The following is a 25,782-nucleotide window of genomic DNA, read 5'->3' as shown; positions in this document are numbered from 1 at the left end:
AAACCTTTGCTCTGGTGGCTCGTATGACTATTGTCCGAACCTTAATTGCCTTAGCTTCTATCAAAAAATGGTCTATTATTTAAATGGATGTCAAAAATGTTTTTTTAAATGGAAAGCTAGTTGAAGAAGTATATATGGAACCCCCTCCTGGTCTAAGTATTCCTAAGGGTAAAGTCCTTCGCTTAGAAAAATCTCTTTATAGACTTAAACAAGCACCAAAAGCTTGGTATGATAGGTTTAGTCGTGTTATGATTGATATTGGTTTTCAATTCTGTTTAACTGACACTGCTTTGTTTATTAAGAATTCTGATGCAGGGATCATTGTGCTTCTTCTCTATGTAGATGATATGATTATCACCGGAAGCGATAAACAGGGAGTTGAAACAATCAAAACACTTCTTAAATCTCATTTTGAAATGACTGATTTGGGCTTGTTGAGATATTTTTTAGGCATTGAAGTTGCTTATTCTCCTAGAGGATATTTATTATCTCAGACTAAATTTGTTTTTGATATTGTTTTCAGGTCTGGTATTACTGATGATAAGAAAGTTGACACTCCAGAAGTTGTTAATGTTAAAATGAAGATTGATGATGGAGAACTTCTTGCAGACCCTACTCCTTACAGACAGCTTGTCGGGGCACTTTCCTATCTATCCATTACCAGACCAGATATAGCACATGTTGTTCATACAGCAAGTCAATTTCAACATGCTCCTACTTCTATTCATATGGGAGCAGTCATGCGTATTATCAGATACATCAAGTCCTCTATTTCACGAGGACTTTTCTTATCTTCCTCCTCTTCTCTTGATTTAATTGCATATACTGATGCTGATTGGGGAGGTGATCCCAATAACAGACACTCAACCACTGGCTTTTGTGTCTTTTTAGGGGAATCATTAATCTCGTGGAGGTGTAAAAAGCAGCAGAAGGTATATCTCTCATCCACCGAAGCTGAATACAGAGCCATGGCAACCACGACCATGGAAGTAGTTTGGCTCCGACGACTGCTTGCTGACATGGGAGCTGAAGCAACAAAGGCTTCACAAATGTGTTGTGACAACAAAAGTGCGATCTACATTGCCAGAAACAAAACATTCCACGAACGCACCAAACACATCGAAATTGATTGTCACTACGTCAGAGAGGAATATCTACACGGGATAATTGATCTGCCATATGTCACTTCAGAATATCAGTTAGCAGACTTCTTTACAAAGCCTCTCGTTGCTCCCCGATTTCACTTTCTCTTAGACAAACTTTCGCTCATTGTACCGTAAGTTTGAGGGGGAGTGTTAAAATGTAAAAATGTACATATATGTATATATAATAATATTATATTATTATATATATAAATACATTTTTCATTTCTTTCTTTTCTGTAATTTTTTTCCTTTATTTTTATTTTTTGTCTTTATGTCATCTAGTTCAGTTTAAACTAGAATGACTGTTGCTAGTCAAGTCCTGTCCAGACTTGACTATCAATAGAGCTGTTGGACTGACACAGTCCAAGAGCTGTTGGACTGACACATTCCAACAGCTCTAAATAGAGCTGTTGGACTGTGCCCAACAGCTCTATTGAGTACTCTTTCAGTTGTGTATATAAAGGGGTGCAACCCCTCTTGTATTTGACTTCAATGCTTCTTAAGCAATTGATTTTTCATATCAATAAAGAATACATTTTTATTTTTATTTTGTTTCCAGTTATACCCTTTTTAAGGGTTATGCTTTAGTGTCATTCTTGACACTTGCCCTTGTTAATCTAAGCTCGTGTTTCGAAGATCCCCATTTCATTTCAAACCTTAGTATATCTTATAAATAGGATGCCTTCCAAAACTTTATCTAATGAAATTCCTTTTGAAAAATTATTCAAATATCAACCTGACTATCAAAGGCTGAGAATCTTTGGTTGTAAATGTTATGTTTTGAATGATAAAGGAGATAAACTATCTTCTAAAGCTATCCCCTGTGCGTTCATTAGTTATTCAGAAACACAAAAATGATTTAAATGTTATAATACCAAAAATGATAAACTTCTCATTTCAAGGAATGTTAATTTTGTTTAAAATGAAAGTGGATTTGAAGAAAACATGTCGGAAGACATAAACTCTGATTATTCTTTCTTGTTCAAACTATTGTCTAATGATGAAAATATTTATGTAGAACCTCCTATTGAAAATAGAACAACAGTTGAACCAATAGTATACACTAGAAGAAATCGAAATGCATCCAATGAAAGTGTAAATCAAAGTAATCATGAAGCATCAGAAATTCCTTAAGAACAAACCACTATTCGTACATCTGAACGAACCTCAAGAATCCCAAATAAGTTTGTGTCCTATGATTCATTCTCTCCTAAACATAGAGCATGTCTTATAGCTATCCATTCATATTTTGAACCCGCATGTTACAATGAAACAAAAAATTTACCCGAATGGATAAAAGCTATGCGCATAGAATTAGAAGCTCTTAAAGATGTTAATACTTGAGAAATTCTGGATTTACCCATAGGAAAGAAGACAATAGGTTGCATATGAGTTTTTAAAGTAAAAAACAAATGTGATGGATCTTTGGAAAGGCATAAAGCCAGGCTAATTGCCAAATGATATTATCAAGAATACGGAGTAGATTATGAAGAAACTTTTGCTCATGTTGCCAGAATGACCACTGTTCGAATGCTTGTAGCTATTTCAGTTATTAAAAATTGGAATATATTTCAAATGAATGTTAAAAATGCATTTTTAAATAGGAATCTCAATGAGGAAGTATATATAGATATTTCACCTGGATTAATAATTTCTTCAGGTAAAGTGCTTAAATTAAAAAAGGCATTGTATGGCCTCAAACAAGCACCTAAAGCTTGGTTTGATACTTTTAATAATGTTATTACAAGGTATGGTTTTAAACCATGCTATAATGATACAGCTTTGTTTATCAAGAACTCTTTTGCAGGTATTATAATTTTACTTTTATATGTTGATGATATGTTGATTACAGGTAGTGACAAAGAGGGAATCAAGAAAGTAAAACAGTTTTTGAAAAAATCTTTGAAATGACAGATCTTGGATTTCTAACATACCTTCTTGGTATAAAAGTTTCATACTCTAACAGAGGATACATATTGTCACAAACAAAGTTTGCTTCAGATATTATTGACAGGTCAGGACTTTCAGATGATAAAGTTGTTGATACTCCAGAGATTGTCGGAATGAAAATGTGAGCCGATGATGGAGTTCCTTTGGACAATCTAACTCCCTTCAGACAGTTAGTGGGATCTCTTATGTATTTAAGTATTACAAGACCAGACATAGCGCATGTTGTACATTATAACCAGTCAATTTCAACATGTTCTAACATCAGCTCATATGAGTGCAGTCATAAGAATTATTAAATACATCAGAGGCATTATAAATAAGGGAGTTTTTCTATCCTCATCTTCCTCATTAGACCTTATTACATATTCTGATGTTGATTGAGGAGGGGATCCAAATAACAGACGCTCAACAACTGGTTTTTGTGTATTTCTAGGTGAATCCTTGATTTCATGGAGGTGTAAGAAACAACAAAATGTGTCATTATCATCTACAGAAGATGAATATAGAGCAATGACAACTACTACTATGGAAGTCGTGTGGCTCAAACAACTGACTTCAGATACGGGGATTCACCTTCAGAATCCTCCAAGATTGTGTTGTGACAATAAGAGTTCGATATACATTGCTCGAAATCATATGTTTCATGAAAGAACTAAGCATATAGAGATGGATTGTCATTTTGTTCGTGAAGAATATTTGAAGAAGACTATTGATCTTCCCTATGTGACATCAGAATATCAACTTGCTGACTTCTTTACCAAAGCAATGTGCTCACCAAGATTCAACTTTTTACTTGACAAACTTTCAGTGATTTCACCATAAGTTTGAGGGAGACTGTTAGAAAATAACATATATATGTATATACTTGAATATATATATATATATATACATACTCTTCGTAATACAAGAGTATGTATATGTATTTAACTATATATTTAAAGTATGTACATATATTCTTGTAATACTTTTTTATTTATTTATTTTTGTAATTTTATTTATTTCTTATTTTTTTATGTTTTTTTGTCTTTTTGTCAACAGTCATAATTGACTAGAGCTGTTGGGCTGTCAAAACAGTCAAACAGTCTTTTTGTCAGGTTCTGTCAAACAGTCAAAATGTTGACTGTTTGACTAGAGCTGTTGGGCCACTCCCAACAGCTCTAATTAGAGCTGTTGGGAGTAGCCCAACAGCTATTCCAATAGCTCTTCTCATGTAATCTCTCTATAAATAAGGGCATGCTGCCCATTGTAATGTAATTTAAGGGTAGAGGGTTTTACCCCTCACATATTCAGATTCGAGTGCATTTATGCACTATTCTTATGTTTGTGCGGTGGAGCATTTTGTATGCTATTTTGGTTTACCATATTGGGTGAATGTATGTTTTGTCAAGTTGTTTGCAAACTTGATTGTGTGTAAGACTCTTTACATATATATATACATATTCTGTTATTTATGTAAACTGAAATATCCATCAGGGATATTTCAGTTTTTTCACATTGTAATAGGTGTCAGCTTAGTAGGGGCTGACTTTGCATTTTTTTTATTTTCTTTTTCTTTATTTTTGTTTTTTTATAATATTTGTAATATGGCTGTTGGGACAGCCCAACTAGTTGTTGGGCTGCTCCCAATGGTCATAAATATAACCATTGGGGGCTAGCCCAACGACTAGTTGGGCTGCCCCCATTTCTTCTTCTTCTTTCATGTATTATAAATAGGGGCTAGTCCCCTTTGTATGATTAATGCGCTTCTAAGCATTCTAACTCCTTTGTAAGTTTATTATGAATACAATGTTATTAACTTATTATTTTTATTGTTGTTCTTGCTCTTGTGCCTTAGTGCATTGTATTGCTCATATTGGCTGTTTGTATTGCCTATGTTGGCTCTTTGTATTGCCCCGTTAGTGGACTTGTGCATGTACACTTTGTGTTTATATTCTTGTAAGCCCTTAGAGACTATTGTTTTGTATTTCCACATACTTCATTACAAGTTGTTGGTAACTTGGCAGCCCATTTGGAATGAGATAAATAACCATACTCTCAAGGAGCTTCAGATGGATCTAGCTCACATGCATATATGCATAAACTAATCATGGATAATGTGTCTATGCATGTCAAGGCAAGGTGGGAGGGGACAAACTTGCCGTGGCTAAAAAAAGAAAAAACTGGCGGGATATTTATTTAGCTTCATTGCTTGTTGATATTGGAGGATATCTCGACTTCCAACTTCCACTATATGTGACCGTTATTAATAAAAATATGGTTTTTCTTGTTTCTTTCTTTGCTTCCAAGAGACACTCAATTGAATCTATATCCAATTATCGATCAGAAGTGATTTTCTTTACCAAATCCAACCAAATAGATTCCAACTTGGTCAGACATCTAATCATAACCTGAGCCTGACATCACTAATTTGAAGGCATTTTAGGACAAAACATTTCTTTGGCTGAAGCAGATTAAGTCGTTGGATGCAATCATCATGGTCAATTTAGTATCAGACATGGTTTTTAATTTTCTCTTCCAGATTATTATTTGGCCTGAAATGGACTACAGTAATTGTCATTCTCCAAAGGAGAAACTTTAGATGCAAAGTGCTCAACCCAAGCAAGTGGTGTAATAAGTGGAACATGAAGTAGAATCTTACAGTTCCAATATATAAAAATTTCAAATTGATGGCATTTGGTATTGCTTATCAAAACTTTGGTACGACAGTTATCAAACTTTCAAAAATACATGCACATGTACATCCATTAAAACACAAAAAACTACGCACATCTACACGTGCGCACAGGGAAAATCAGATAAACACAATCACCATGAATTTTTCAAAATGCAGAGCAGCCTTGAATAAAACTACTCCAGAAATGAAAACTTGGTACCAGGACAGACTCATGCAGTATTATCTGTAATTGTAAGGTCAGTATTGCTCTTGTTTATTAAAACAAGGATGGGCTAAAAAAATATAGAAATGAGTTGTGGATGTAGACATGATCTGGCATATAAATCAAATTAAAGCATCACTGCCTGTGGGTCGACCTGCATAGTGAGTGCATAAGTATGCTATAACCCAGTGATCTAAAGCAAAAATAGAGTTCACCACAAGAACAGACCTCAAACATGAGATTGTATTTTCCATCCCTATTCCGCATCCTCAAGTATGACTGGCAAGCTTCTGGATCTTCACCTGGAGGAAGAAGATATATGTCATAGGTCTCCTCCATGGTTTCTGTATGTTGATGTAGCATGATAGCCTTGATTTCCTCCACAGTCAAAGCTTTTAGTGACTACAATAACACAAAGCGGTATCATTTAGACTTCCATGTACTAGTAAAATCTCACCTGATAATGAAACTTCTAAGATTCAGCAGAAGGTGAAGTTAACTAATAAAGTCTAAGAGAAAATATTTGACCTTTAGTATATAGGTAGGGTTCTGGAATCCTGTGAAAGGGTTGAACTTATTGACTATTTTTATATGTGCCGTTTGCAGATCTGGCTCAATAAAAGCTTTATACATTGGATACACCTAGGATACATAATGAGAAAAAATCAAGACCTGGAAACCCCAGGACTAGTCACTAACTAATTTCAAATACTATGTAATTCATAGGAAGCATAAGCACAAGGACAATAAACATGGGAAGGGTGAAGAAAACCGTTTCAGATATCTGGTGGATTATCTCTTCTGGCTCTTGGCCAGCACGTTCTATGTCTCGCAGAACCCTCTTTACAAGATCAAAGTGCACACCACCAGTAATTGATACTCGAAGGTCAAGGAAAGGGCAGACTTTTTCACTTAAAGCATAGATGCCTTCAATAATCACAACTCGGGACGTGGGAACTTCAATGGTCCTAACAGATATATCCCAACATTAAAAACACCAATTACAATCAATTAATTTGTACCGTTGTAATTTTTCTCTATGACATAAAATGCACAGAAAGTAAGAGTGGGTTCTAACCTGTACCCTGTTCGACAGCTCAGTTGATAATCATAAATCGGTACCTGAACAGACTTGCCTTCTTTCAAGCCATGAATATTATTAAGCAAAGTATCATAATCTGTCAACCGTGGATCTGTTCCAATATTGCAGATACAAAATGACCAAAAAACCTTAGCCAGAAGAAACAATGCAAGACAACTTTGTCTAACATAAAAGGAAAAGGAGAATATCAGGTTGAATAATATGTTAAATGAGAAAAGGACAGGAAAGAGATAAACCAAAAAAGAAAAACGAAAGCAGGCTTGTTTCAATCAAGAGCATCTAAAGGTTCCAGTAACAAAGGTCAGAGTACTGGGATAAATAAAAATATCTATGTACATATTCAGATTTGTCATGTTAGCACTGGTAATGCTCAAGAGCAGCAAGCAACCCCAGCAAAAAAAAATGCAAAGTTGTTGCTTCATCTACAGCCATGACATTCAGGTGATAACTCTGGTCACCTAGTCTAACAAAATGGCTTTGAAATTTGTTAGTCTTAGGATAGATTAGAGGTTAGGCCAACCCTGGTGGGGTGCTGTGCTGCATTTAATATATACTCGCAAAAAGACCATACCTGACATTGCCAGATGGCCCAAATGCCTGTAGCCTGGCCCTTTTGGCCAGGCTTGGACCTGGTTCTTGTAATGAAATGAGGAATCACAAGGGATATCCCTAAACACGCAATAACAAGCCACTAATGGGCAAGATACATAAAGTCACAAGGTGTCTATGCACAATAGCACAAGAAGCACAAAAGAACATAACAAAAATAATATAGTTTATCGAGAAAAAACTCTAAAGAACCATAGATACAAGAGAGGACAAGGTCCCTTATTTATACACAAAGGGGAGCTCAATAGAGCTGTTGGGAGCTCCCCAACGGTCACAAATGTGACCGTTGGGGAGAGTCCCAACAGTCCTAAAAGGTGGACAGTTTAGTCCATGGTCAAAAGTCAAAAAAGTGAAAAATATAAAAAGTAAAAAAATAAAAAGGAGAAAAGTCCCTACTGGACTGTGCTAAGTACATATGATAAAAAAGACAAAAATACCCCTGAGGGTTATGTTAATATATATATATATGTATATGTATATATATATATATAATACCATACAGGAATGCCTAAATGCATACATTTTAACAGTTTTTACTATATACTTAGACAAATAAAAAGGAATTCAAATACATCTAGACTTATATCCAATTGCCATGAATGTGAATGTAGATTAAATGCTTGTAGGAAAAGGCACATAATGAGAGTAAGCATCTATTAATTAATTCATTTATATTTCTCAATTCCATGCTATTCGCTTCTAGTTTCCTTTTACATATTTTTCTGAACGATATTATAACCACCAGGTCTGATTTGCTCACTAGTCAATGAGGCCCTATGGACTTATCAAATCCAACAATGCTAGGGCAAAAAGGACTTTTGGTCACTTCTGCTCCAATTTAAGCTTCAGAGCTTCAGATAAAGTAAATAGAAATTTTAGCAGATCTAGTGTTCAAAGGTGGCCTTATCCATAGGAACATGTACAGATCAATTTTCTATTTGTACCGACCTAATCATCATTGTGTGATGCACAAAGGGAAAGAAACCCATGTTTTTCCCTATGAATGTTCATGCTTGGTTGGTTACTTTCATCTACATAGTGCAGGATTGATTAGGTAAAAGTTTCCTGAACATTTATATCCAAATCTATAAGCATGTGATAGGAACAGTTAGGTGACCATATCCAGTGAATGGAATTTGTGAGTATTCCCCAAAGCCCAATAAGAGATTATAGCCTTTACATTAAAATTTTCAGTTATTGAGATCGCAGGACAAGGCACCTTTGATATATTAAATCAAAAGAATGGAGGAGACCTTGAAAAATAAAAACAAATAGCAAATATGTGTTTAATAACAGGACCCTTAAAAGGATGAATGAACTGTCACAAAATATATGCTAATTATACTGAGCAATATAATATTGAATCATCGCCTGAATGATAATATGTTATATTAAATGTATTCAAAATTTTCAAGATCATTTGTCTTCTCATCTTCTTAATTCAGCATTCATATATATGTCACTGTCTAAGATGAACTGATCTAAATCCTTTAGCATATTTTTTGTTTATGTAAAATTTTACATATTAAACCTTGCCTTGTCATAAAGTTTTGGCATACAAACATAAAGAATGTGCCCATTAAAGGACAAGCTATTTAAAAAACCATTTAGGCTACCAATCAATAGCATCAGATCAGAACAAGTTGCCATTACAAGTTTTTTTAAATCTTTGACCACAAATAAAGAATACATCACTTAATCAAGCCGGAAGCAAGTTTAAACCAAATGTGAATGCAAATACAAGAGATTTATGCTGAAGGTAGAGATTACCATCAAAGTTTCCATCAATAATACGACTTGCATCGTTGTAATTATCCATTGATATAACAACAATGCTGGGCATAAAATTGAGCATTTTTTCAGTGAAAGCAGTTTTCCCAGACCCCGATGATCCAGCAACTCCTACTAGTATGATACCGTCATTCTTTTGAGCCAATAACTGGCATGCACGGATCACTATGAAGAAGCCTTTCTCAAATGACAGTTGATCTGGTATGGGAGCTATTTCACAACGATCGTTATCTTTCCTCTTTACTAACTGCACCTGATCTCTTAACAGACCTGACCTTCGCTGAGGTTCGTCTTCTGCCATTGGCAAAGGCTCAATATAAGCTGACAGTGTTTACCTTTTATTTATGAAGTGAAGATACCTGAAATTAGACAAATTTTGAACTGAATAAAGAGAAATGTTTAAGTTAACAAAAACACAAGTGAGATAACAATCATGTCAGGTAAATGTCAGAAGAAAATGAAATCCAGCACATTATTTTTTAACAGATTAAATAAGAACAATAATAACAAAAACAAAATAACCAAAAAAACAGAAACAACAATAATAATGGAGAGTAACTGTTGTCTCTTTTGTTGGAAAGCAAGAAAGTCTTTCTTGTTCTCCATTTTTCTCTTTTCTTTCTTCACTCCAACTTAAGCATGCATGAAGGAGGGGGGGGGGGGGGGGGGGGAGGGGAGGGGAACCTGTTCTGCCATTGTGTGTCTCTAAGGAGTCAAGCCATTCCATTCTCTAACTCCTCTGCCAAGGATGGATCATAATCTAGTAAGATTGAGAATGTTGTCCAGAATTAAACACCTTGGACTTTTTAAGAAAATAAAAGATCTCCAATGAAACTCATGTCAGTTGTACTTCACACATAACAGCCATGATTCTTTCCCAATATCACATATGGAATATATAATGCAAAAGGCGGTTATCCAATTCAAACTCTACCTTGCATAAAATGTGTTTGCAGATGCAATGGACCTTTTCATGATCATTATACATAAAAGCGGTCTAAACATGAGCAGCAGAAGTCATTGCCCATGATGATGTGCCTGTCAAATAATGTAACATAATTTAATATGTAATCTCATAGTTTTAGTTTACTTTTATAGTTTAGTCAGGATTAGGTTAGTTTATTTAACTAAGTTAGGTTTCTTTTACTTTTTTAACTTTTTAAGTTTCTTTTTGGACATATTAGGCTTTATGCTTTTTTGACCAAAGTCAAAAGAATAAAGCAAGAGAGAGTCGTTGGACCCCCTACGGCTCTATTTATAGCCGTTGGGAGCCCAACGACTCCCTCATTCCCTCTCCCTTGTATTATAAATATGGGGTGTTACCCCATTGTAACTTATGCTTTTTGTAAAGCCCCTCTTGGGAGCCGATATATTAAAGCTTGATATTTTTTATATTCTTGTGCATTTGTATCCGTGCCTTTGTGCACTTGTGAGAGTTCTCCCTTGTGCCTTTGTGCACTTTGTACTTCTAGCAATGTGTTTATACACAATCTTTTTTTGTAGAGACTTTCACATGGTATCAGAGCAAGGTTGCTTGGGGAAAGAAAATCTTACGGTTCTTCACAATATCAAGTGCCTCGAAAAGTGTGCCTTCAACTTTCTTGTGATTGGCGCAAAGACTTCTCTTCATCCAATATTTTAGAAGATTACTACAAGTAAGATTTAAAATCTCATTGCAGTACGTATTTTTTTCTCTCATCTTATCTCTCTAATGAGTAAAAACATGAGTGAAAAATGAAGAACTTCAAGATTTTGTCGTGGATCTTCTCCTCCGTTGAGACCAGAATCAATGCCAATATTATAAAGTTTAAAAAGGCTTCTTAAGCGTGGGAGTATCTTGAGAAGATGTACACTTCTAGAGACTTGTCCCATAAGTATTACCTCCAAAAGAGGGCGCTAAGCCTTCTTCAAGGGGAGATGACTATAAGAGAATATTTTGTCAAACTCTCTTCCATTTGGGATGAGTTTGTTATGCTCGAACCTAAGTGGAGTGGAAAAGCCATAAAGCTTCGTTATAAACAACTAGAAGAAGATCGATTTTTCAACTTTTTGAATGGGCTAAGGCTCGAGTTTGAGCAAATTAGATTGTCTCTCCTATCCTCCTTCACCTCTCCCTCTCTTGAAGACGTCATTACCAAATTAAGTGAAGAGGAAACTCGTATGTGGATTAGCAAGCAAAATCCAAGTATTCTTGCAATGCCCACAAATCAAGATGAGTGTGATAGAGCAAATGTCGTTTCTAGGCCCGAAAACAACTTGAGGACATATAAACCTCATCATTTTAAAGTCCAAAATCAAGGTGGTCAAGGCGGAATGAGAGACTATAGCAAAATTGTGTGTTACTTTTGCAAAGAGCCGAGTCATATCAAACTGGTTTGTCTTAAATGGAAGAAATTACTAGCAATGACCACCACATCTCAACCACAAAAAGAGGAATCTACAAATGGAGCTATATCTCTAAATCAAATTGTGGAAGCTCTTCAACCCCTTCTTAAGGAAGCTATTTCCGGTGGCGCCATGTCTACTTCTCCTCCAGGTAAAACTTCTTGGCTTTTAGATTCCGGTGCTTCGTTTAATATGTTTCCAAACATTTTCTCTCTTTCTGAATATTTTGAAAGTTCGTCTCCATCTTTTGTTTTAACCACGGATGGCATTTCTCTTGAAATTAAGGGAATTGGAAATTTTAAAACCCAAAACTTCTTTATTCCTAAAATTAGTTTTATACCAAAATTGAATTTGAACTTACTTTCCGTCTCTCAACTCTCGGACCTTGGGTATGACATTTAATTCCCATCTAATAAATGTTTAATACAGGATCACCGGTCCGAGAGGTTGATTGGGGAAGGCTCTAGAAAGAGAGACTTATACTACGTGGACTCTCTTCAAATTCCTAAAAACCCCTTTTGTAATGTGGCCCAACATAAAGACATAAATGTTTGGCACAAAAGACTTGGTCATCCCAATATTACCAAGTTGTCCTATTTGGACTTTGCTAAAAATCTTTGTAAAAGTATTTTCTCTTGTAATGATTGCATTCTTGGAAAAATGAGAAGTATGCCTTTTGAACAAAGATCTATGTTTACTACTAAACCTTTTGAAATTGTTTATTCGGATGTTTGGGGACCGGCACCCATTATATCCAAGGGAGGTTTTTCCTATTGTGTGATTTTTGTGGATGACTTTTCACAATTTTGTTGGATATATTTTCTCAAACATAAGCATGAAGTCTTTATATGTTTTAAATCATATCATATGTTGATCAAAAATTAATTTAATAGTAATTTAAAGATATTTAGGACCGATTCCGAAGGTGAATATCTATCTAATGAATTTAAGAAATACCTTGAAGACTATGGTACTGTCCATCAAAGGTCGTGTCCTAAGATCCCACAACAAAATGGTTTGGCCGAAAGGAAGCATAGGCATATCATTGAAACCACTAGAACCCTTCTTATTTTCCAAAGTATTCCAAAAAAAATTTGGGCCGAGGCCGCTCTTGCTTCCGTTTATCTTATTAATCATCTTCCATCCAAAAATTTAGATAAAATCTCTTCTTTTGAAACTCTATATGAAAAAGAACCCGATTATAATAGATTGAGAGTTTTTTGTTATAAGTGCTTTGTCCTTACAGATAAAAATGATAAACTCTCACCAAAAGCATACCGTGTGCTTTTCTTGGTTATTCTGAAACCCAAAAAGGGTTTCGATGTTATGATACTAAAAATGATAAGTTATATGTCTCAAGGAATGTAACATTTTTGAAAAATGATAGTGGTTTTGAAAAGAATGAATCGCATTTAGAAAATGCTGACTATTCCTTTCTTTTTTATCTTTTATCTAAAGATGATGATATCTCTAGCGATGATGAATCAACATGTAACAGTGACAATGAAGTGGTTGAAATCAACAATAACTCTAACCCTACTACCTCTCAAGAAGAACACATAACTAGAGACCCTATCACCTATACTCATAGAGATAGACGCACCTTTAAAAGTGCTATTGAGCAATATAATGAACCTAGTGAATCTATTTTCACACATGATTCAAACCCTAGAAGAACCGAGAGAACTAGAAGAACTCCCTCTAGATTTGTATCCTTTGATTTTTTTTCTCCTAAATATCGAGCTTGCTTAAGTACCATTCACTCATATTTTGAACCGAAAAAATTTGAAGATATCAAACGGTGTATTGAATGGAGAGAAGTCATGTTGAGTGAACTCAAAGTGCTTAGGAAAGCCAACACTTGGAAATTTCAAACGCTTCCCAGTGGAAAGAAAACTATAAGATGCTGATGGGTGTTCAAAGTCAAAACCAAGAGCGATGGATCTCTTGAGAGGTATAAAGCTCGTCTAGTAGCTAAAGGGTATAGTCAAGAATACGAGATTGACTATGAAGAGACATTTGCTCCAGTAGCTCGTATGGTTACTGTCAGATGTCTCATCAACATTGCTTTTATTAGAAAATAGAATATTTACCAAATGGATGTCAAAAATGCATTTTTAAATGGTGATCTTAATGAAGTCTACATGGATGCTCCACCTAGTATGAAAACTCCTAAAACTAAAAATTTTCAGCTTTATAAAGCTTTTTATGGCTTGAAACAAGCTCCCAAAGCTTGGCACGATAGGTTTAACAATGTAATGACTGAAAATGGTTTCTCTTCATGCTATACTGACACTGCATTGCTTGTTAAAAAATCTGATGCAGCGATTGTTATATTACTATTATATGTTGATAATATGTTAATAAGAGGTGATGATACAAAAGGAATCAAGAGTATTAAATCTATCTTGACTTCAAAATTTGAAACGTCAGACTTGAATTTCTGATATATTTTTTGGGAATTGAGGTTGCCTATTCTCACAGAGGCTACTTTCAGTCTCAAACTAAACTTGCTTGTGAGATCCTTGATAAATCAGGAATCACATATGACAAGGTCTGTGAAACTCCTGAAATAGTGGGTTCGAAGATGAAGATTGACGATGGGATTCTTCTAAAAGATCCCACACCTTATAGGCAATTAGTTGGATCCCTAACGTATCTCAGCATTACTAGGCTTGATATTTCTCATGCAGTACATGTTGTTAGTCAATTTCAACATGCACCTACTATAGTTCATATGAGCGCCATTCTTCGTATCATCAGATACATGAAGGGTACAATAAACAAGGGAGTATTTTTATCTTCCACTTCTGAATTAAGTTTAATTTTTTATACTGACTCTGATTGGGGAGGTGACCCGAATAACCGTCACTCCACCACTGGTTTTTGCATTTTTTAGGGGAATCTTTAATTCTCTTGGAGATGCAAGAAACAACAGAAGGTCTCACTCTTATCCACAAAAGCCGAATATAGAGTCATGACATCTACTACCATAGAGATTGTTTGGATTCACAGCTTGCTGGAAGATATGAATATTCAAGTTCAAGGGCCCACAAAACTATGTTGTGATAATAAAAGTGCAATTTACATTGCCAAAAATCACACATTTCATGAGTGTACTAAGCACATTGAGATGGATTGCCACTATGTTCGTGAAGAATACTTAAGAAAAACCATAAACCTTCCATATGTTACATCAGAATACCAACTGACAGACTTCTTCACCAAAGCGTTGTGTTCTCCAAGATTTAACTTCCTTCTTGGCAAACTTTCGGTTATGTCACTCTAAGTTTGAGGGGGTGTTAAATAATGTAACATAATTTAATATGTAATCTCATAGTTTTAGTTTATTTTTATAGTTTAGTTAGTTGAATTATATCTCGTTTTATTGTACACATATTTATATATATATATATATATATAAAGAGAGATACCTATACATATATGTATATGTATCTATCGTTATATATATATATATATTATTTTTCCATCATATAAACCCCCCAGGGGTATTTCTATCTTTTCCTCTTTTTATGCATATCCACATTAGTGTATATGTTTGTAACTTTCTTTTTTCTTTTTCTTTCTTTTCCTTTTCTTTTTCTTTTCCTTTTTCTTTCTTTCTTTCTTTTCTTTGTTGACTAAGTCAACTTGGAGGGGGGTCCAAACTAGACGTTGGACCCCTCCAACGGTTAGATTTCTAACCGTTGGAGGGGCTCCAACGTCTAGTGGGAGCCCCTCCAAGGTTCTCTCTTCTTATAAATAGGGTTGAACCCCCTTCTTAAATATTATTCAATGCTTGGAGCATTGTTCTCCATTGTTCAATAAAATTCTTTATATTTTTGCATTTGTGTTCTTGTGCCTTTGTGCACATTTCCCTTTGCAGTGGTTGTGCTTTCTATACACATTATCCCTTTTGAGATATTTTCACATGGTATCAGAACAAGGTTAAAGCTTGAAGATCGTGTTATTCATTTGCAAGTGCCTCAAAAAGTGTGCCTTTGGTGTCTTGGTGAAAGACGTGGGGGCTTCTCTTCCTTCAATATTTTGGAAGTTTTTTATGTCAAGATTTGAAGATCCTTAGTGATACATATTTTTTTCTCCACTCTTCTCTCTCTAATGGGTGAAAAAGAATCTCATTTTTCACTTGGTTTTAAAAATGGCTCCAACTACCATGTTTGGGTCGGGAATATGGAGGCTCACATTAAGGGGAAAGGTCTTTGGGGATACGTCAAAGGAACCATTCTCAAACCCGAACCTAAGATCACCATTATTGAGAGGGGTGAAATCAAAGTTCTTGATGGTGAAGAGAGAGAAAAAGCCTTTGAAGAATACAACAAAAAGCATGAAGAATGGGAGATGAAGAACTACAAAATTTTTTCATAGTTCTTTTCTTCCGTTGAAACGAAAATAAATGCCAATATTTTGAAGTTCAAAAAAGCCTTTTAAGTATGGGAGTATCTTGAAAGAATGTATACTTCAAGAGACTTGTCCCATAAATACTATCTCCAAAAGAAGGCTTTAACTCTTCAACAAGGAGAAATGTCCGTTAGAGAATATTTTGCTGAGCTATCCACTATTTGGGATGAACTTGCTCTCCAAGAACCTAAATGGAGTAGAGAGGCTATTGAATTGAGGGCCAAACAATTAGAAGAGGATCATTTCTTCAACTTTTTAAATGGGCTTAGACCCAAGTTTGAACAAACTAGATCCTCCCTCTTGTCTTCTTTCTCTTCTCCTCTGTTGGAAGATGTACTTACCAAACTAAGTGGAGAAGAAACTAGATTGAGGATGAATAAAACCAATCTAAGTGTGTTGGTCGTTCCCTCTAAGGATGAGGATGAGGGTGCTTATGCCGTCTCAAGATCGGGCAATAATGTTAAAACTTATAAACCCCCTCATTTCAACAAAAATCAAGGAGGAAGAGAAAATGGTGGGCATTATGGAAGAAGAGATCATAGTAAAATCATATGTCACTTTTGCAAAGAACCGGGACACATTAAACCAGTATGCCCTAAATGAAAAAAGATAGTGGCTATGTCTACAACTTTCCAACCAACCAAGGAGGAAGGACCATCAACTTCCAACAATGCTACTTTGTCTCTAAATCAAATCATGGAAGCTCTTTAACCTCTCCTCAAGGGATCCGTTTCCGGAGCCGCCATGACCACCTTCTCTCCTCCCGGTAAGACTCTTTGGCTCTTAGACTCGGGTGCATCCTTTCATATGACTCCAAATGTTTTTGGACTTTCTAAATACTCAAAAAAATTGTCACCTTCTTTTGTCTCTACCGCGGATGGGGCTTCTCTTGAAATAAAAGGAATTGGTGATTTTGAAAGACAAGGTTTTTTTATTCCTAAAGTTAGATTTAGCCCAAAACTAAATTTAAATTTGTTTTTCATCTCTCAACTATCGGATCATGGGTGTGATATCAAATTCTCATCAAATAAATGTTGGATACATGATCGTCGGTCCGAGAAGTTGATTGGGGAAGGCTCTAGGAAGGGAGATCATCTTATGAAATTTCTTTAAATTTCAAAACCCTCTTTTTGTAATGTTGCCCCACATAAAGATATAAATGTTTGGCACAAACGCTTTGGACATCCAAATATTGTCAAGCTTTCTTATTTACATTTTGCTAAAACTTTATGTAAAGACAACTTCAATTGTGATGATTTAATTCTTGGTAAAATGAGAAGCTTACCTTTTGGACAAAGAATTATGTTTTCAACTAAGCCTTTTGAAATTGTGCATTCGGATGTTTGGGGACCGACACCCGTAGTGTCTAAGGGAGGGTTTTTGTATTATGTTATTTATATTGATGATTTTTCAAGATATAGTTGGATATACTTCCTCAAACATAAACATGACATTTTCTCTACTTTTAAGGTCTTTCATATACAACAACAACTACACCTTCATCCCAAAACAATTGAGGTCAGCGATTTGAACCAAAAAAGAAAATCATTCTGGGTCTTCCACATGAATCCTTCTCCTCCAATCATTTCTATCTAATGGCATGTCCTCGGTGAGGTTCAAAGCATTCATATCCTTTCCTATCACCTCCATCCATGTCTTCCTAGGCCTACCCCAACCTCTTTTAACTAATATATTTTCCCATTTCTCCATCCTTCTAACTGGTGCATCATTAGGCCTTCGCCGAATATGTCCAAACCACCCTAAACGATTCTCTCTCATCTTATTTTCAATGGGTACAAAGCCTACCTTCTTACGTATCTCCTCATTCTGAATCTTATCTTTTATTGTATTTCAACACATCCATCTCAGCATACGCATCTCAGCTACACTCATTTTTTGAATATGATGTCTCTTGGCAACCCAACATTCCGTACCATATAGTAAAGCGGGCCTAATAGTCGTCCTATAAAACTTTCCCTTCAACCACAATGGCATTCTACGATCGCACAACACTCCAGTTGCACTTTTCCATTTCATCCACCCAACCTTTATCCTATGATTTACATCTCCATCAATTTCTCCATACTTTTGAATGATAGATCCCAAATATTTGAAACAATCATCCACCGGTATTTCTTGCTCACCAAGCTTCACTACACTCCCATCACTACTTTGTTGCTTACTAAACCGACATTCCATGTATTCTGTCTTACTCTTACTCAACTTAAAACCTCTTGCTTCCAATGTCTGTCTCCATAATTCTAACTTAGCATTAACCCCAGCTCTAGACTCATCAATCAAAACAATATCATCAGCAAACAACATACACCACGGCACATTTTCTTGAATTGATCTCGTAAGCTCGTCCATCAATATAGCAAATAGGAAAGGGCTTAATGCAGATCCTTGATGTAACCCAACCGTTATAAGAAAATTGGTTGTCACCCCTCCACAAGTGCGAACATTGGTTACTACTCCTTCATACATATCTTTAATTATACTAATGTACTTGAGAGAAACACCTTTCTTCATCATTGTCCACCAGAGAACGTCCCTAGGCACTCTATCGTATACCTTTTCCAAATCAATAAAAACCATATGCAAATCTTTGTTCCTCTCTCTATTTCTCTCAATAAGTTGTCTAAGAAGATGTATAGCTTCCATAGTTGATCTTCCAGGCATAAAACCAAATTGATTCTCCGATATCATGACAACCTTCCTCAACCAAGACTCGATCACCCTCTCCCAAAGTTTCATAGTATGACTCATGAGTTTTATACCACGATAGTTTGTGCAATCTTGTATATCACCCTTATTCTTATATAGAGGCACCAAAGTACTCTTTCTCCACTCATTAGGTATCTTATTTGTCCGTCAAATCTTGTTAAAAAGATTTGTCAACCATTTTAAACCTTTCTCTCACAAGCATTTCCAAGCCTTGATAGGTATACCATTTGGGCCAACTGCCCTTCTTAATTTCATTTTCTTCAAAGCCTCTGCAATTTCTTTCTGTTGAATCTTGCGCATGAAGTCACGATTCATCTCATGAAAAGGAATGGAGAAGTCTCCAAGATCCTGAGCATGACTTTCATTAAATAGCTTATCAAAATAATATTTCCATCTCTCCTTAATCACCTCATCTTTGACTAAAACTCGTTGTGTTTCATCTTTGATACATCTAACCATACCCAGATCCCTTGATTTCCTATCTCTCATCTTTGCAAGCCTATAAATATCCTTCTCGCCCTCTTTGGTATCCAACTTGTCATAAACCTCCTTATATACCTTATCCCTCGCGTTCTGAACTACTTTTTTAGCTTCCTTCTTTGCTATCATATACTTCTTCAAATTCTCATTATCATGACTCTTACTTAGATTTCTATAATACTCTCTTTTAACCTTAATAGCTAATTTGACATCCTCGTTCCACCACGATGTATCCTTACCTAGCGATGCACCGCCTTTAGACTCACCCAATACCTCCTTAGCCACCTTTCTCATGCCACCCGCTATTTTATTCCACATTGATTCTGAATCCTCCTCGAGACACCAATCAGCTTCTTTAACTACCTGCTCTACAAACATTCCTTTTAAGGTCTTTCATATGATGATATAAAATCAATTCAATAGTAAATTACAAATTCTTAGAACCGATTCCAAGAGAGAATATCTCTCAAATGATTTCAAAAGTTATATTGAAAATAATGGGATTGTTCATCAAAGGTCTTGCCCCAAAACACCTCAACAAAATGGGTTAGCCAAACAAAAACATAGGCATATAATAGAAACTACAAGGACTTTGCTCATTTCTCAAAAAATTCCAAAAAGATTTTGGGCCGAAGCGGCTCTTGCATCGGTTTACCTCATAAACCAACTTTCATCCAAAAATTTGAATCAAATATCTCCATATGAAACCTTGTATAAAAAAGAACCCGATTACAATAGGTTAAGAATTTTTTGTTGTAAATGTTTTGTCCTCACCGACAAAAATGATAAACTATCTCCTAAAGCTATTCCTTGTGCGTTTTTAGGATTTTCGAAAATACAAAAAGGTTTTAGGTGTTATGATATTAAAAATGTTAAACTATATGTCTCAAGAAACGTAACCTTTTTAGAAAACATGAGTGGTTTTGAAGAACACAAAACTCATGAAGATAATGCTTATTACTCTTTCTTGTTTGAACTATTATATAGAAATGATGACCTTTTTAGCGATGATGAATCAAATGAGAATGAGGATATAAGTGAAAGTATTCCTCAACCCATCCAACATGAAGAAGAAATGATTGTTAAACCAATTACCTAAAAACATAGAGATAAAAGTACTTTTAAAAGTGCGATGGAGAAATATAGTGACCCTAGTGAACTTGCCAACCACTCTCAAAGAACTGAAAGATTTAGGAAAAATCCTTCTAGATTTATATCCTACGAGTCTTTTTCTCCAAAACATAGGGTATGTCTTAGTGCCATTCACTCATATCAAGAACCTAGAAATTTTGAAGAAGCTAAGGAAATGATAGAGTGGAGGGATGCCATGGACAATGAACTTAGAGCCCTCGTCAAAGCCAAAACTTGGGTCTTCTAATATCTTCCAAAAAAAAGAAAACAATAGGATGTAGATGGGTTTTAAAAGTCAAAACCAAGAGTGATGGCACTCTTGAAAGATATAAAGCCCGCCTTATCGCAAAAGGATAAAGTCAAGAATACGGTATTGATTACGAATAAACCTTTGCCCCTGTTGCACGAATGGTTACTGTAAGATGTTTGATCACCATTGCATCTATTAAAAAATGAAACATTTACCAAATGGATGTTAAAAATGCTTTTTTAAATGGGGACGGCATGGTCGTGCCAAAGGAAAAAGTTCTTCGCTTGCAAAAAGCGCTTTATGGTTTAAAACAAGCTCCTAAGGCTTGGTATGATCGATTTAATGAAGTAATGGTTTAAGATGGTTTTACATCATGCTATACTGACACTGCTCTGTTTGTTAAAAAGTTTGATGCAGGTATTGTGATTTTACTGTTGTATGTTGATGATATGTTGATAACAGGTAGTGTCATAAAGAGCATCAAAAGTATTAAAAACACTTTAAAAGAAAGGTTTGAAATGTCAGACTTGGGATATCTGACATACTTTCTTGGTATCGAGGTAGCCTACTCTCATAGAGGCTATTTTTTGTCTCAAACTAAACTTGCATGTGAGATTCTTGACAGATCAGGTATTACTGATGAAAAAAACTGTGAGACCCCTGAATTGTGGGATAAAAAATGAAGATCGATGATGGGATACTTTTGGAGGATCCCACTCCCTACCGGCAACTTGTGGGGTACCTAATGTACCTTAGCATCATAAGGACAGACATCTCACACGCCGTGCACACTGCAAGCCAATTCCAGCATGCTCTTGCATCCGTCCATATGAGCGTCGTTCTACGCATTGTCAGATACATAAAGGAAACTTTAAATAAGGGAGTTTTTTTTTCTCATCTTCTGAGTTAAATTTAATTGTCTATACTCACTTTGATTATGGAGGTGATCCAAATAATCATCACTCCACTACAGGTTTGTATATATTTTTAGGTGAATCTCTGATCTCATGGAGATGCAAGAAACAACAGAAGGTGTCTCTATCATCCACAGAAGCAGAATATCGAGCCATGGCCTCAACAACCATGGAAATTGTGTGGATTCATCAACTGCTACAAGACATGGGGATTCAAGTCCAAGGACCCACAAAGTTATGTTGTGATAGTAAGAGCGCAATCTACATTGCTAAAAATCACACATTTCATGAACGCACAAAGCATATTGAGATGGACTGCCACTATGTTAGAGAAGCATATTTGCAAAAAGTTATAGATCTTCCTTACGTTACCTCAGAATATCAGTTGACAGACTTCTTCACCAAAGCGCTTTGCTCACCAATATTCAACTTTCTTCTCGACAAACTCTCGGTCATTGCGCCCTAAATTTGAGGGAGGGTGTTAAATTGTATCTTGTTTTATTGTACACATATATTTTTATATATATAAAGAAAGATACATATACATATATCATACATATATGTATATGTATCTATCATTATATATATATATATTATTTTTCCATCATGTAAACCCCCCAGGGGTATTTCTGTCTTTTCCTCTTTTTACACATATCCACATTAGTGTATATGTTTGTAACTTTCTTTTTTTCTTTTTTCTTTTTCCTTTTTCTTTCTTTTCTTTTTCTTTTTCTTTCTTTCTTTCTTTTCTTTGTTGACTAAGTCAACTTGGAGGGGGTCCAAACTAGACGTTGGAGGGGCTCCAACGTCTAGTGGGAGCCCCTCCAAGGTTCTCTCTTATTATAAATAGGGGTGAACCCCCTTCTTAAATGTTATTCAATGCTTGGAGCATTGTTCTCCATTGTTCATTAAAATTCTTTATATTTTTGCATTTGTGTTCTCTTTTTGTACCTTGAGTACATCTTGTTCTAAGTGTTCTTGTGCCTTTGTGCACATTTCCCTTTGTGGTGGTTGTGCTTTCTATGCACATTATCCCTTTTGGGATATTTTCACAAGGATTAGGTTAGTTTATTTAACTAAGTTAGGTTTCTTTTACTTTTTTACTTTTTAAGTTTCTTTTTGGACATATTAGGCTTTATGCTTTTTTGACCAAAGTCAAAAAGCATAAAGCAAGAGAGAGTCGTTGGACCCCCAACGACTCTATTTAGAGCCGTTGGGAGCCTAACGACTCCCTCATTCCCCCTCTCCCTTGTATTATAAATATGGGGTGTTACCCCCTTGTAACTTATGCTTTTTGTAAAGCCCCTCTTGGGACCCAATATATTGAAGCTTGATATTTGTTATGTTCTTGTGCATTTGTATTCGTGCACTTGTGAGAGTTCTCCCTTGTGCCTTTGTGCACTTCGTACTTCTAGCATTGTGTTTATACACAAAATCTCTTTTTGTAGAGATTTTCACAGTGCCCAAGGCATAACTATTTTCCACAAAAACAAACACATACACCCACACAACTCTTTGCACCTAAACTAACCTTAATGCTGTTCATCAATCGTAATGAAAAAATAACAAATGTGCAGCTTGCCCATATATTTTACAGTCCAAGATATCTTTGTTACCTCAAAGAATAGTGCACATGTGAATATACATCTTATGCAAGACTAATGTGAAAGCGGTGTGCTTGCTAGAAACCTGAAGGTGTTATGTGTGGAAGGCATCAAATGCTAGATTACAGATTACATTAATGAATACAAAAAGCAAATTGTTTGGAGGCATTCAGGAAGAGAGAGAGAGAGAGAGTTCTCCAAAAAATCTTGAAATAACAGTAGTGGGTATTTTGGGAAAAGTGACATTTCTAAACATAAAATAGTTCAAGATTTAGGATATCTTCAGATCTTTTTATTAACAAAGTAAGGTGTAGTTGTTTAATTGTGGAAATGTTGGCGTCTATATGCAAGGGATAAGGAGAAGTTGATATAAATTCTCTAGAAAAATCTCAAAACAATAGAACTGTTAAAGATTTTGAGAAATATGAAATTTCTAAATCTCCAAAAAGTTCAAGACTTAAGGTATCTTGAGTTTCCCTTTCATTGACAAAGTAAGCCATGTGTGTTTAATTGTGGAAATTATTGCCCCTAGATGGAAAGGATAGGTTCATACATCAATATTGGCAATTCTCAATAGACTTTCAAGTACTCATTTTTTCTTGAGAAATTTTGGGAATATCTCAGAAATAGTGAAATAAGGAAACTTGAACAGAAAAGAGAGATAAATGAAAAGTAGCAGTATTTTTTTATATTTGATATAATAAGTGAAAAGAAATTTTAAGGCATAAAAAACATAAATAAATAGGAAGTCATTTAAATGGGAAACACGGATTCACTGAAAATCGCTAATATATTTATTTTACAAAATTATGATGCAACACCTTTAATACCACTTTATGAAAATCTCATGAAACTAGAATGGGATATATATATACATGGGATAAATCTTCTGCACTGCCAAACCTATGCTTGCTCAAAAATGCGGTATACCCACGTTTCCACTTTTGTTAGCTTTCAATCCCAAATGCCATTAAGGTGCTTAGATGTTGGGCTAGTTTAAAACCAAAATTACTTTTTAATTAAAAAAAAGAAGGCACAGCCACTGCTTCTATGAGCACGTTTATAGGAACCTAGCTTCAGTGGAGGGTGCCCAGTCTCATTAAAACAAACCCTTGCTGTCACAAAATGTCATTCTCATAAGATTAGTTATTTCAAGATCCCACGTAGAAATCAGATAAAAAAATAAGCATTCAGTGGATCTGGAAGAGTATATATTGAAAGTGAACGAACATCTAACAATGGATAAAAGAAGAAACTTATGCAGTTGTTTTCTATGGCAACAACCATCCAATGAGTTCATGGAGAACTCCTCCACAGCCAATGCTCAAAACAACTGCGTAAAGTCCTCAACCTAGAAGATTCACGCACTCGGAAAATATCACATTCACAGCCTCCAATTCAGTCTTTTCCCTTAAAACCTCACAATCAACGGCGAGGGAAACACCAAACGACATCAAAAAACTGTTCCTTCCCCAAAACTCCAAAGTCCAATGCCGCGAATGCTTCCAAAGCCAAAATTGAAGAGCCCACCCATGAGTAAGATCCACAACCCAAGCTTCCAATCCGTCCAATTTCATCGATTCTCTTCACCATTCACACAATTCAGCGTCAAACAACAACACAGCCAATCAAACAACCAAACCAACATCAAAACACGATCCAAACAACTCATTTTGAAGCTTACCCGCATCACCAATCTCCACACCTCCCAACTGATAACCCAAACAAAACCAACGCATCAAAAGAAAGAACAAGCCATGATTCCAAGCGCAACGAACAAACCAACCAAAGACATACTCATCTTCAAAAGAACCAAAGAAAGAAAAATAGCGAAGGAATGTTTAATCAAATTCCAAGGTACAACAAAAAGAGAACAATAAAAACAGAGGGTCGAAGAGCAAAACCTTCCTTCTTTGTTGGTGGAGAAAGCGGCAACGAAGGGCTCGATTCCCTGGAGTTGGTAAACATAAGGGGTCATCAAGAAACCCTAGAAAGAGGCAGAGGGATGAACGGGGAACTCAAGAAGAAGAAGAAGAAATGGACAGGGATCTCTCCCAAAGCAACAGATTGCAATATTCGTTAGAGCGCGAGCGTTATGGCGCGTAAGGTGATCACTCAATAAAGACACGCCCCATGTTATATTGTTTCGCATCCTGTGGGAGATTTACGAAAAAGCACCCAAGTTATCAGCTGTTTATTAAAAGCAGATAACGGATTTATAATTTAGCAGCCTCTGCTTTATAAGTTATTATTTCAAAGCGACATTTGGTTAAGGATGGCAGAGGACACGGGGAGAACGGGCTCCGCCCCGCCTCGTCCCTTTTGGACCGGGGATGGAAGACATGAAATGGAATGGAGGTCAAAACCTATGCGGAGATGACTTAATCTTGCCCCCACCC

At 35.7% G+C, this 25,782-nt stretch overlaps 1 protein-coding gene across 4 annotated transcripts in view; it reads right to left on the bottom strand.

Annotated features, from left to right (window-relative positions):
• Positions 1 to 25,458, bottom strand: part of LOC149838524 (inorganic pyrophosphatase TTM2-like) — a 56,274-nt gene extending 30,816 nt beyond the window's left edge. For 2 of the 4 annotated variants that reach the window (XM_090007715.1, XM_090007716.1), the window contains exons 1-6: positions 25,288 to 25,458; positions 9,453 to 9,767; positions 7,050 to 7,164; positions 6,744 to 6,939; positions 6,500 to 6,613; positions 6,200 to 6,373 (exon numbers count right to left, since the gene is read on the bottom strand). In XM_090007715.1, coding sequence (XP_089863841.1) covers positions 6,200 to 6,373; positions 6,500 to 6,613; positions 6,744 to 6,939; positions 7,050 to 7,164; positions 9,453 to 9,767; positions 25,288 to 25,351 — 978 coding nt within the window. In that variant the 5' untranslated portion in view covers positions 25,352 to 25,458. Of the gene's footprint in view, positions 1 to 6,199; positions 6,374 to 6,499; positions 6,614 to 6,743; positions 6,940 to 7,049; positions 7,165 to 9,452; positions 9,833 to 25,287 lie in introns of all 4 variants that reach the window. The other 2 variants (XM_090007717.1, XM_090007718.1) reach the window with 2 other exon arrangements.
• Between the last annotated feature and the right edge of the window lie 324 nt (positions 25,459 to 25,782).

Source organism: Nuphar pumila, chromosome 5 (assembly GCF_984573655.1).
Source record: "Nuphar pumila chromosome 5, dmNupPumi1.hap1.1, whole genome shotgun sequence".
Taxonomy (NCBI): domain Eukaryota; kingdom Viridiplantae; phylum Streptophyta; class Magnoliopsida; order Nymphaeales; family Nymphaeaceae; genus Nuphar; species Nuphar pumila.
The sequence above is the reverse complement of the archived record's forward strand: the minus strand, read 5'-3'. Positions and strand labels throughout refer to the sequence as shown.